The sequence below is a fragment of the Amblyomma mixtum genome, chromosome 3, assembly GCF_055824585.1.
Source record: "Amblyomma mixtum isolate Tamu chromosome 3, ASM5582458v1, whole genome shotgun sequence".
In the NCBI taxonomy this organism is placed as follows: Eukaryota; Metazoa; Arthropoda; class Arachnida; order Ixodida; family Ixodidae; genus Amblyomma; species Amblyomma mixtum.
Window position 1 is genome coordinate 377568279 of NC_143014.1, and position 12569 is coordinate 377580847.

Sequence of the window (12569 nt, forward strand, 5' to 3'; positions counted from 1 at the left end):
CTCTTTAGCAGCTGTCGCAGTAAGGGTTCAGTTCAAATGTCTGAATACTGTGGTATTCGGTAAAGGACCTCCTAGACGTAGTCAGTTAGTGATCAACACCTTTTCTGATCCATGGAGACATGGAGGAAGGAAAACTCAGGAGAGGCCCTTCGTATTCCCAATGCATTGGCGAGAATGTGGCGGAAGTGACGTCAAAATTTAGGCTTAAAAAGTCAGGCCCCTAGCAACGTTGTCGTTGTTGCTAAAAAAACTCGGGCCACTAGCAACGGCGTATGGCGTCGTTGTTGCTAGGGCCCCGAGTGTTTCTCGGTGGCGGTGGACGGGCTTTCGGCACGGTGTGTTCGGCCTTGCGTGTTAAAGTCTACATGCCTCGCGTCGTGACGTTACGCACGCATCTAGGATTGTTTTTAAATGCGGCGAATAACCGCTCATTTGATATTTTGTTCGTCACACTTGGTGTCGTTACGCGGAGCGATCGATGCATTTAAATGAATCTCGCGAAAAGGTGGCACTCCGGAACCGCGCTTCGACACGCGAAGAAGCGTTGAATGTTTTGATCAGCGAACTTTTGCACCTCAGCAAACAGCACCGAAACGTCAAGCCGCTCTCGACGTTGCTGAGCTGCGTTTCGAAGGCCACACGGCCTGTGTACGGTAGCCGGAGGCGGACGGTGCGCTGCGTTATAAACGGCGCGCAATGTCGTCTTTCTCGGTGGCCTGGCGTCGGAAAAGGTTCACCGCACCTGTGCGCCGCTCTGCGTCTAGGTGCGTGTTTGCGGGGAGGGAGGTGTAGGAGTGTAGCGGTGAGCTGCGCGGTTTTTTTAGATACCTTTCTTTTACTAAGCGCTTGAACAACGTAGCGTCGGCGGGGTCTCTGTTCGTCGTACGCTCCTGGTGCTGGCATCGGATCACAACGGCGCATTTCATCCTAGCTGATCTTTTGCGACTGATCTGTGCGTCGACATTTTACACTACTGACGTGTGTCACATCTGATTGAGTAAAAAGTAATTAATTGCTTCTTTTGCTATGCCGGTATGGTATTGGTGCGGAAGTTTTGGTTGACAAGGATAAATTTGCTCTCGAGTGCAGGTACGACAACAATTAGTAGGCAACTCATGCACGTGCTAAATATATACACCTTTAAACTGTGCACTAGTAGTACAGCTACAGTGAACAGAATTTCTCTTTATATGTGTGTCTTCTGCAGCACATCTAGAACACCGTAATAAAAATCTCACTCAAGGACTTTTCAGCTCATGAAGTGAATTTCTTTGCATAAAATCTCTGAGCATTATGTGCACCTGCAACCACTGCTGAACATGCTGAACTTGCACTCACCCCGCGTACACCCTCTCAATCGCACTGCTGTAAATACTCAGTTCATTGTCCCTGAGGTTGTTCGTCGTCGTCCTGGCTCTTTCGAGCGTTAGTCGCTCTCTCGCGCCGCTTCTGATGTCTACAGTTCCTGGGCGCCCGGACGGCCTATACTGGCGAGGGCTTCCTCTGCGCCTGCGGCCTGGACATCGATTCGCGCGAGAGTTCACCGTCCCTACTACATGCATCTTTTCCCTTCCGTCCTGACGTTCATTTCATGGTGTTTTGTCATGCTGTTTTGTGTGCTTGCGCACATGACCGTATTTCTGTGAATACATTCACAGAAACTCAATTCCCTAGTCAATTTAACTTGATGCCTGAACATAATCTTAGCCTTATTGACAAGCGGATTGCATGCTTTTTTATCCAATTGGTCCTTGCTTCCTGTCGCAGCGCTGGTAAATGTTTCGTCGTTTATAACGCTCGAAAAATAGTATCGCGTTGTATTTCATGCAAGATTACAATAAAACAAATTCTGGCACTTTTTTGTCGCAGATTCGCGTTCTCAAGTAAGCTTCCTCCGACCATGTATGCTTACATGAGTGGTAGTTCATTTTTTGAGTCTCGCGCGTGACAAACTATACTGTGAGAATTAAACAGTGCCCATTGCTGACAGCATCTGGTTTCCAAGTCCTCCCGCAACCCGATGGGTGTTTCACAAATCCGCTAACATTAGCCGGTAATGTTAATGCCCGCAGGAAAAGCCTAGTAAAAGATGGAACGATGATCCTATTCTTATGAGCACTATGAGCGTTTGCGTTACCTTTCTAGCTCTGCGCAATCATAACGCGGACAACCCAGCGGTTGATGCTAACTCAGTACTGCTCAGAAAAAAGGCTGTTGCGCGCTTGAAATGTCAATCGCTGCAACAGTCAACAGTAATCGAGCCATTACACAAGCGTCACAAAAGGGGTCAAAAGTAACCGTTTATATTTGCGTACACTGTAAAAAATTTATGTGTTAAATAACAAAAAGTCGCAGCTTTCCTGCCAGAAAATATCTGTGATTATCTGTTTTCCGTTCTAGAACGTTTCGGTCATTTCACGAAAACATGTTTTTTCATTGTGCAGAAATATTCTGTAATTTTCTGTTTTGTGTTTTGAAAGTTTTCAGTGATTTCACGGAAATGTGTTTTCACCGCACAGAAAGTTTCTGTGAATATTTGTTTTTGTTCTCTCAAACTTTCTGTGATTTCACACAAATATATTTTCACCGCTCAGAAAGTTTCTGTGAATATTTGTTTTAGTTCTCACAAACTTTCTGTGATTTCACACAAATATGTTTCACCGCACAGAAAGCTCCTGAAAAATGCAGAAAATATATATTACTTTCTGTTCTCCATATATATTTTTCCTGCATTGTTGGAATTATTTTTTTTTGCTGTTTCACAGAAATATTCAATAAAAAAGCCGGAAATATCAGTTGCTTTTTCTACACCTTCTTTATTGTCCAGAAAACTGTTTTACAGATGACATACTTGCAGCAGAAAACAAATTCTTGGTACAACTCTCGCTTTCCTTAGTTTACATTGTTCTTGTAGCGGACCCTCAATTCACCTTGGACCATGCTAGGCCCATACTGATGCAATAAAACTATTGAAACGTTTATTTCCATTCGTGATTGATTAAAATGCAGCTAAATGTCTTATTCAGCAAGCGAAGTAATAAAATGTTACAAAAAGTCATACTCGGCAAGTGCCCTAATGAGTGCGGCGACCTTTGGTGAGAGAGAGTGCTGTTTCTTCTCTGTTTTCTCAGTTTTCGTGCCCCTGGCTGGGTTTATTCCAGCGATGGCCCTGGAAAAGAAATCAGTTTTGGCTTTACTTTCAAGACCACTGTTATATCATACAACTTTCATTTCGGGACAAGTTGTCTGCTGCATGCAGCGGCCTTCACTTCAAGGAGTCCCTTTTCTTCCCCAAAGTCAAATAAAATCTGAATGCAATCAAAAAATATCAGCCTTTGTTTGGCCCGTCACAGGAATGTTGCTCTTTATGGCGCACACTTCTTCAGCTCACTGAATTGTTGTTAGGAAGAAGCACACAGTTCTACAAAATAGATGCTTCACTTTAGCTAAAGTACCCAAAGAAAACTATTGGCGAAAGAACAGAGCCTGTTCTTGCCTTTGGGTGAACTCCATGGTCCGGCTCGTATCGAACTGGTATTCAATGTTGAAGGCAAAGTGAGACACGAACATCATCTTGAAGGCCTTCGCTGCAGTGGACGCCTCAAAAACTGGCTGGCCGTCAATGGTGACGGTAAAGGACTTCGCAGTGAGAAAGCTGCATCCTGCACAAATATGGTACTGTTATAATGTGACTGTCATTGCATAAATTAAAAGCACTACCTTTAGCACAGATGAATGGTGAGCAGGGTAGGTCTCCCAGGTCCTCATCGGCAGCCGTCTCCTTCATGGTAAGGGCATAGTATGTGTTACAGCAGTAGCCTTTACAACAGCTGATTTAAATTTATGGTAAACGCACAATGTAGATAGACATTGTTAATATGTAAGTTAATGCCTGAATAGAAGCACTGAGAAAGCCTAGAAAACTGAAAACATCATGTAGTTCACTGCACAATTTTAATCTGTTACTTCTCTAGCTACTGAAGTTCCATAACAACATCCACTGTCGACTAGAAAGAAGTGGCTCAAAATGCAGACATACTTTGATTATGACACGCAGAAAAGTCGAGCGGCCTGGCTGAACAACATGGATGGCAGTACCAAAAGAAGTGCGATGACATGCATTTTTTGTGGCTTTATTATTCCAATTAATAGAGTCTTGTTACTGTAGACATTTATGCAAGAGTTCAACTAATCATAACGCTTACCTCCAAAACTTTGTAGAAGAGGTCTTCCTCTTCGTCCAGTAAAGCAAGTAACAGCAGTGGGGTGCCTTCGTATTTAGCTGCAGCCGACCTTCTCTCAGTCTTGGATGTCTCTATTTCCTTCAAGCACTTTTTGACATTTTCCCTTTTTACCTGGCTGTGGGCATATCGAAAAAGCTGCCTTCCAACAGTTTGCAGGTTCTTGTCAAAAGCGTCTGACATATTAAAGCCCAGCAGGATGTTGACGTGCGAATTCAGATGCCGCTCTTCAAACAGAAATGGCCAGTTTTGCTTGATATCCATTATGCTTCTTGATTTGTTGATCAGCAGTCGCTGTGAAGCGTAGGTTTCTGACATCAGTCGAGTGATAAGCACTTCGTTCCGAAATGAAAGCCTGAACTCCTCCAGTAAAGAAGCTTTCTTTTCCTCCTGCCGTTCAGTAGTTTCTCCATCGGGTAACTTGGGCGCCAAAGACACGCATCCATACGAGTCTCTCCGCACACTAGTCTTCTTCAGTTGTGGTTCTTCCAAGTCATCTGGACTTGGAGAACTGAGCATTATGTGCACCTGCAACCACTGCTGAACATGCAGAGCTTTCATGAGATCAGCAAACCTGCTTGGGAGCACATGACTGAAGTCATCGCTGGGTGGCCAGTCCTTCAACTTGAGTATCATGTACTCTCCATCTCTGTCCTTCATGCGTTTGTGCAAGCTTTCAAAGCCTTCCCAAAATACCCGCATCGGCTGGTCTCGAAGAATCCGGCCTGTGCGGCAGTCAATCAGGTCAGTCTGCATGTGGCCAAAGTCACGGCAGAAGCCGTCGGGGTGCCATAAAGATGCATCGAGGCGGTTGAACACAGCGGAGACCAGCACGGGGTGTTCAGACCAGCACGGGGGAGATCCCTTTCGTATTCCAGCTGCAGGAACCTTAGAGTTCAGAATGTCAAAGAGGTCATTTAGTAGCATCGTGAACTGTTCCGTTCCAAAACTGTCGGCGAAGCCAGGTACCATCATTTGTCTGTAGACCTTCAGGCCAATCGACACACTTCGGCTGAAGAGCTGCAAGCGAAAAAGAGTAAAAGAAATTTGTAAAGCTTGGAAAAACATGATGTCAAATTAGTTTTGAAAATGTCTGGACGCTGACAAGCACAGATGTAATGTATAAGCATGCAGTTTTATGGCACCAACTGCTTACAATGTTTACAATGACTGAATGGCCAACTTTACCTGAGTCGCCAGACGAACGTTCATGGTCTGGAGCTTCTATGGCTTGACATGGTGCTCAGTCAACTTAGGAACCACTTTTATAGCGGCCTTTTTTTCCGCCTCAAAAAGACGTTCATAGTGCTGGAAATTTGCTTGGTATTCACCTACCTGCAACAAATTATTGTACACCATTTCGTTATGTGCAGTAATTAAACAGGTGAACAAGTCTCTGTTACACAGCGTCATCACCCAAGAGACATGCATATCCAAGGAATTATTTAACTTGCCTGACCATATTTGTGCATCATATGATTCCGGATGCATTTCACGATATGTGGCACGTCACAAATGAAGTGGAGGAATGTTCCCTCTGGAAGGCAGGGATGTTCAATCTTGCACTGTGGGTGCTCCACCTTTCCACTGATGCCGAGGTGTGTCCACATCCATTTGTTATTTCCGGCACCATCGCTTATCACTGCCAGTACGCGAGCACCATGTTCATGCAATTGTAGCACTGTGCTCATTACCACCTTTGCCAAGACCCATCCTGGCGCTGCACCCTTAGCTGCAAAAGTTGCTATGGGTTGGACCCATGACGCAAACATTGGGTTGAACATAACAACCAGTGCATGGTCTGCCAGCTGGTCTGTGCCAACTTTAGTAATATCCCCGTAATCTACAAAGCCATCAAATTTGTAGGACGACCTGTTAAACTCGGTTCCTTCCTGAGTTTTACTTCATCGATGATTAGACAACCATATGTGTAATGTTCTGGCTTGCCAGCCATATGCAGTTTTCTGCTACCAAGGGCAAATTTGTTTAAGCCGTAGCCACATGGAAGACCTTTCAGTAGCTGCACAAGGCGGTTGGCACTTGGCAGGGGCAAAATCTTCATGTCAGATAGAGTTCTGTAACACTTTCGGCTTGTCAGCCTCAGAAGCAGACAGATCATAAGCCAGTCTGTACTGTACTGGTGCCCACGTGGCGACTTGGCCGCTTGTTGCATGACGGCTGTCTGTATGACCATCTTTTGTGCTTCTGGCAGGTCCTGTGTCACTTCACCTAGACTTGTTGAAAACGCTTTCTTCAGTTTTTCACTGAGTTCGCTAATTTCTTTCTTCATTTTCTCCCGAGCTGCAGCGGCATGAATGAGCCTCTTCCTCAAAACAGGTGCTGCAAGGCACACCTTTTTCTTGGGTTTCAGCCCACTTCTTCTTTTGAGGTCCTTCGTCATTTTCGCACACTTTATACAGACTCCTTTTTCTGCCTCAGTAAGAGCTCTGCACTGCTTGTGGTATACAGTTCCTCCCCTGCTAGAGGTGCAACCATGACAGGCTTGCATAGTTTGTACAACCTGCACAATTGCCTCTACGTCTGCTAACGAAGTGATTGCCAATTCCATGGGCAGCGTCAGCACCAGTTTTCCGCGGCAGATACAACACAACTCATGTCTTCGCGAACTACGACACTCTTGAGTACTGTATATACATCTGCCTCCAATCCTGCCGTGTAAAAAACAATCTGTGATCGGCGCCAATTTTCATCTTCAAGAGCTGCCGATCTCCACTGACGAGGTAACCTCAAAGAAGCACTCTTCTCCACCAGCTCATTAACATGCAAGCAGCTGTCTTGCACGGGCTCTGGTTGCTCTCGCTCGATATCGATATCTTCTGCAGCGTCGCTCTGCGTTGCCACTGCGTCTCTTGAGACGGTTGCTCTCTTTTTCGGAGATTTTCGCCGTTTACGATTCGAGAAGTACAGCGGGAGATTAGGTAATATGGTAGGAATTGCATCACTCCTTAGAGACCATACACCGCGCTCGATTTCAATCACTTCTGCGTTGATTACATGCTTATATGACTTCAGAATATCCCCTTCTTGGAAATGGGCATCGCACACTTTGCATGTTTTCCCCAACACCTTGTCTGCACGGGGTATCGCTCTCGACCATTTTGCAAGGAGATTTGGATTGGTTGGCGGAGAAAAGAAGTGCCTTTTCTCCGTGTTGGGCCGGTACCCGCTGGTACATACCGGCACGAAACACGTTGGCATTTGGTTGACAGTCCTAGCACACTCTAAAGACTATAAATGACGCGCACCACCTACCCTCTGACAGCGAAAAAATCCAAAACTTGGCGCTCGAGAACATTCGGCAGCCCACGCTACTTGCAGGTTGGGTCCACACCATGAGCGTCCTCACCCGACCACACACCGAAAGCTGCTGAAGCGCAGTGCACAAACACTCAACTCATAACGAAAGGATCACTTGATAACAAAAGAACGCGACGCAAATGAGCACGACAAACGGAGCCTCAGAAACGTTGCTGCACCGCGGCGTGGCTAGCTAGCGTCGAGCGTGGCGCAAACTTCGACTGCAGCGCCATCTCAGTGGCCGGGCGCAAAACGCGGCCGCTTCGGGAGGAGAAGTTTCGAAACTAAAAAAGCTTTATAAACGGTGAGCAGCGGTGCGTGTAGATGAGGCGATACGCGGGGGTGCCGTCGCTCAGCTCAACCTCCCGGTTTGGAAGGTCGCGCCAGTCCGACCCAGGGACCTTGGGGATGGCGGCGATACTAGCCTGGGACAACGGCGTCATCTTTTTGTAGCAGTCGTAGTCGATCGGGCATATCCGCTGGTGACAACGAATGAAGTCTGACGGACCTCTGTCAAACTTTGCCTCAGGATCACTGAGGTCGGCAATCGCATCCCTTAAGGTGGTCCTCTGGTATGGCGCCGCAGAGGTCAAGTTCAGAGGACTGCTGTAGGCGCGACCGTCCACGGCAAATGATAGGTGGCACTCGGGCACTTCGAAAGTGTGAGTCGGCAAAGGAAAAGCTGGCAGTTTTGCTCGGCCGCGCTTGGCCCCAAAGATGACGAGGCGCCGGTGTCTCTGCGGCATACCGTAGCAGCCATCCTGCAGCATGCTGCAAGAAGTTTGATAACCAAGGTCCAGAAGGCACTTGAGAGCCAAGGCAAGGCCGTCGCCGTTATGGTGCCGGACGGAGCAACTCTCGGCAACGAGGACGACGTACGAAGATTCAAAGAAGGCACTGAATCCGAGAAAAGTCACTAGTTGAGAATTCCTGAGCCCCTGTTTGTCACAACCCTCCAAAAATCGGCAGCTCTTGTGAGATTCGAAGGACGGGCTCCCATCTTCTTTCTCGATGTCTCCGAGAATGTCGGTCATCCCGCCAGCGTGGAGCTGCTTGAGCACTTTTGACGGACAGGCGTGAGACGTCGGCACATCGGGGAAGTTCTTGCTTAAAGTGGTCAAATGGTGCTCGTTGTCGCTGACTGCGAGCACGGGGCTTGCTAAGCATGCTTTGGCTAGACCGAAGGACAGACCCCCGCAGCCACCGTATACGTCGACACTGTTGAGGGTTCTGTGCGGCTTCTCCACTTCGGAAACGAGGCGGGCGCCAATCTTCTGCTCCTCGGTAGATGGCTCTGAAAAGACACCACCTGCACTGGCGCACATGGCGCGCACTCCAGGTCGTGCCGTATTTGGAAGACAGTAAAATAAATTATTAGCTTGAAGACAAAAGAGAACATATCCTACCCATAATCTAGGAAGCGATTCATCTTCGAAGAGACGGGCACTTTTTCTGAAGCGGTGAAGCCGGAACCGCAACCGTATTCAGTTTCAGTTGGCCCACAGGTGGAGCTGCTGGACCTGGTGCGACATCAATGCCCCAACCCCGTCGACAGTCCTTTCTAGGAAAGATCATGTGATCTTCGCCGGAGGCCTTTCTTTGCCACCATCGGCAATCGCCTCATCGCTGATGGGCGGCCAGAACACCAACACCCAGCTAGACCTGCCCTCCCAACCTTACAAAGGAGCCAAAGACTGGTCCAATAGATTCTGCTTCTAGTGCGGAGCCTGATGCAGCTGCTGCACCAGAAAAGTATCGCGCGAAGGCCACGAGCCATCGCAACGCCGAATTAACGGCCAGCTCCTCTGTGGAGGATATAGAGGTCTCGGTAACCGTACCAGCATCTTTGCCGCCGAAGGACCGCCGCCTTTCTGGCGGCCGTTGTGGTGGCGGCAAAGGAAAACCCCGTATCACAACTCCTGGTAAGAACATTGCATAGTCCGTAAGGCATAGTTTATACGTACGAATTGTGTTCCTCTTCATATTTATGCTGGAACCACACTCTGTCACGCATAAATATGGCCGTTTCATTGATGCAGTGGACCTGTCGCGGCATGAGACATCACTATGATGATATGTCCATATTATAAGAGGAGCACCGATGACACTTAGTTTGTGTTCAAGGAACACTGTTAAACAACACAGTGAAAAATCTTTAGATAATGTTGGCACCGGCGGGGGGTGGTGTTGGCATTGTTGCGAACTCCTGTGTAATTGTCAAGGAGTTAAGCCTGAACACTCTTTAGCAGCTGTCGCAGTAAGGGTTCAGTTCAAATGTCTGAATACTGTGGTATTCGGTAAAGGACCTCCTAGACGTAGTCAGTTAGTGATCAACACCTTTTCTGATCCATGGAGACATGGAGGAAGGAAAACTCAGGAGAGGCCCTTCGTATTCCCAATGCATTGGCGAGAATGTGGCGGAAGTGACGTCAAAATTTAGGCTTAAAAAGTCAGGCCCCTAGCAACGTTGTCGTTGTTGCTAAAAAAACTCGGGCCACTAGCAACGGCGTATGGCGTCGTTGTTGCTAGGGCCCCGAGTGTTTCTCGGTGGCGGTGGACGGGCTTTCGGCACGGTGTGTTCGGCCTTGCGTGTTAAAGTCTACATGCCTCGCGTCGTGACGTTACGCACGCATCTAGGATTGTTTTTAAATGCGGCGAATAACCGCTCATTTGATATTTTGTTCGTCACACTTGGTGTCGTTACGCGGAGCGATCGATGCATTTAAATGAATCTCGCGAAAAGGTGGCACTCCGGAACCGCGCTTCGACACGCGAAGAAGCGTTGAATGTTTTGATCAGCGAACTTTTGCACCTCAGCAAACAGCACCGAAACGTCAAGCCGCTCTCGACGTTGCTGAGCTGCGTTTCGAAGGCCACACGGCCTGTGTACGGTAGCCGGAGGCGGACGGTGCGCTGCGTTATAAACGGCGCGCAATGTCGTCTTTCTCGGCGGCCTGGCGTCGGAAAAGGTTCACCGCACCTGTGCGCCGCTCTGCGTCTAGGTGCGTGTTTGCGGGGAGGGAGGTGTAGGAGTGTAGCGGTGAGCTGCGCGGTTTTTTTAGATACCTTTCTTTTACTAAGCGCTTGAACAACGTAGCGTCGGCGGGGTCTCTGTTCGTCGTACGCTCCTGGTGCTGGCATCGGATCACAACGGCGCATTTCATCCTAGCTGATCTTTTGCGACTGATCTGTGCGTCGACATTTTACACTACTGACGTGTGTCACATCTGATTGAGTAAAAAGTAATTAATTGCTTCTTTTGCTATGCCGGTATGGTATTGGTGCGGAAGTTTTGGTTGACAAGGATAAATTTGCTCTCGAGTGCAGGTACGACAACAATTAGTAGGCAACTCATGCACGTGCTAAATATATACACCTTTAAACTGTGCACTAGTAGTACAGCTACAGTGAACAGAATTTCTCTTTATATGTGTGTCTTCTGCAGCACATCTAGAACACCGTAATAAAAATCTCACTCAAGGACTTTTCAGCTCATGAAGTGAATTTCTTTGCATAAAATCTCTGAGCATTATGTGCACCTGCAACCACTGCTGAACATGCTGAACTTGCACTCACCCCGCGTACACCATCTCAATCGCACTGCTGTAAATACTCAGTTCATTGTCCCTGAGGTTGTTCGTCGTCGTCCTGGCTCTTTCGAGCGTTAGTCGCTCTCTCGCGCCGCTTCTGATGTCTACAGTTCCTGGGCGCCCGGACGGCCTATACTGGCGAGGGCTTCCTCTGCGCCTGCGGCCTGGACATCGATTCGCGCGAGAGTTCACCCTCCCTACTACATGCATCTTTTCCCTTCCGTCCTGACGTTCATTTCATGGTGTTTTGTCATGCTGTTTTGTGTGCTTGCGCACATGACCGTATTTCTGTGAATACATTCACAGAAACTCAATTCCCTAGTCAATTTAACTTGATGCCTGAACATAATCTTAGCCTTATTGACAAGCGGATTGCATGCTTTTTTATCCAATTGGTCCTTGCTTCCTGTCGCAGCGCTGGTAAATGTTTCGTCGTTTATAACGCTCGAAAAATAGTATCGCGTTGTATTTCATGCAAGATTACAATAAAACAAATTCTGGCACTTTTTTGTCGCAGATTCGCGTTCTCAAGTAAGCTTCCTCCGACCATGTATGCTTACATGAGTGGTAGTTCATTTTTTGAGTCTCGCGCGTGACAAACTATACTGTGAGAATTAAACAGTGCCCATTGCTGACAGCATCTGGTTTCCAAGTCCTCCCGCAACCCGATGGGTGTTTCACAAATCCGCTAACATTAGCCGGTAATGTTAATGCCCTCAGGAAAAGCCTAGTAAAAGATGGAACGATGATCCTATTCTTATGAGCACTATGAGCGTTTGCGTTACCTTTCTAGCTCTGCGCAATCATAACGCGGACAACCCAGCGGTTGATGCTAACTCAGTACTGCTCAGAAAAAAGGCTGTTGCGCGCTTGAAATGTCAATCGCTGCAACAGTCAACAGTAATCGAGCCATTACACAAGCGTCACAAAAGGGGTCAAAAGTAACCGTTTATATTTGCGTACACTGTAAAAAATTTATGTGTTAAATAACAAAAAGTCGCAGCTTTCCTGCCAGAAAATATCTGTGATTATCTGTTTTCCGTTCTAGAACGTTTCGGTCATTTCACGAAAACATGTTTTTTCATTGTGCAGAAATATTCTGTAATTTTCTGTTTTGTGTTTTGAAAGTTTTCAGTGATTTCACGGAAATGTGTTTTCACCGCACAGAAAGTTTCTGTGAATATTTGTTTTTGTTCTCTCAAACTTTCTGTGATTTCACACAAATATATTTTCACCGCTCAGAAAGTTTCTGTGAATATTTGTTTTAGTTCTCACAAACTTTCTGTGATTTCACACAAATATGTTTCACCGCACAGAAAGCTCCTGAAAAATGCAGAAAATATATATTACTTTCTGTTCTCCATATATATTTTTCCTGCATTGTTGGAATTATTTTTTTTTTGCTGTTTCACAGAAATAT

General features: G+C 46.9%; 1 protein-coding gene and 1 pseudogene across 1 annotated transcript; both read right to left on the reverse strand.

Moving 5' to 3' along the window:
- Positions 1-3045: 3045 nt before the first annotated feature.
- On the reverse strand, positions 3046-4559 carry LOC149356877 (uncharacterized). Its single transcript, XM_089576453.1, has 4 exons — positions 4206-4559; positions 3721-3781; positions 3497-3662; positions 3046-3169 (listed from the first exon to the last, which is right to left on the reverse strand). Exons 1-4 carry the CDS (start codon positions 4557-4559, stop codon positions 3046-3048), a joined length of 705 nt encoding a protein of 234 aa, XP_089432579.1.
- A 1127-nt stretch (positions 4560-5686) lies between these two features.
- On the reverse strand, positions 5687-7460 carry LOC149356878 (uncharacterized; annotated as a pseudogene).
- Positions 7461-12569: the final 5109 nt, after the last annotated feature.

What these genes read in the sequence shown, in the direction of transcription:
- LOC149356877 (XM_089576453.1), bottom strand. Translation starts at nt 4,559, where the DNA reads ATGTCAGAAACCTACGCTTCACAGCGACTGCTGATCAACAAATCAAGA. An exon ending in TCTTCTACAAAGTTTTGGAG is followed by an intron (nt 3,782 to 4,205) that starts GTAAGCGTTATG and finishes CTTACCATGAAG; the next exon opens with GAGACGGCTGCCGATGAGGA. An exon ending in ACCATTCATCTGTGCTAAAG is followed by an intron (nt 3,663 to 3,720) that starts GTAGTGCTTTTA and finishes ATATTTGTGCAG; the next exon opens with GATGCAGCTTTCTCACTGCG.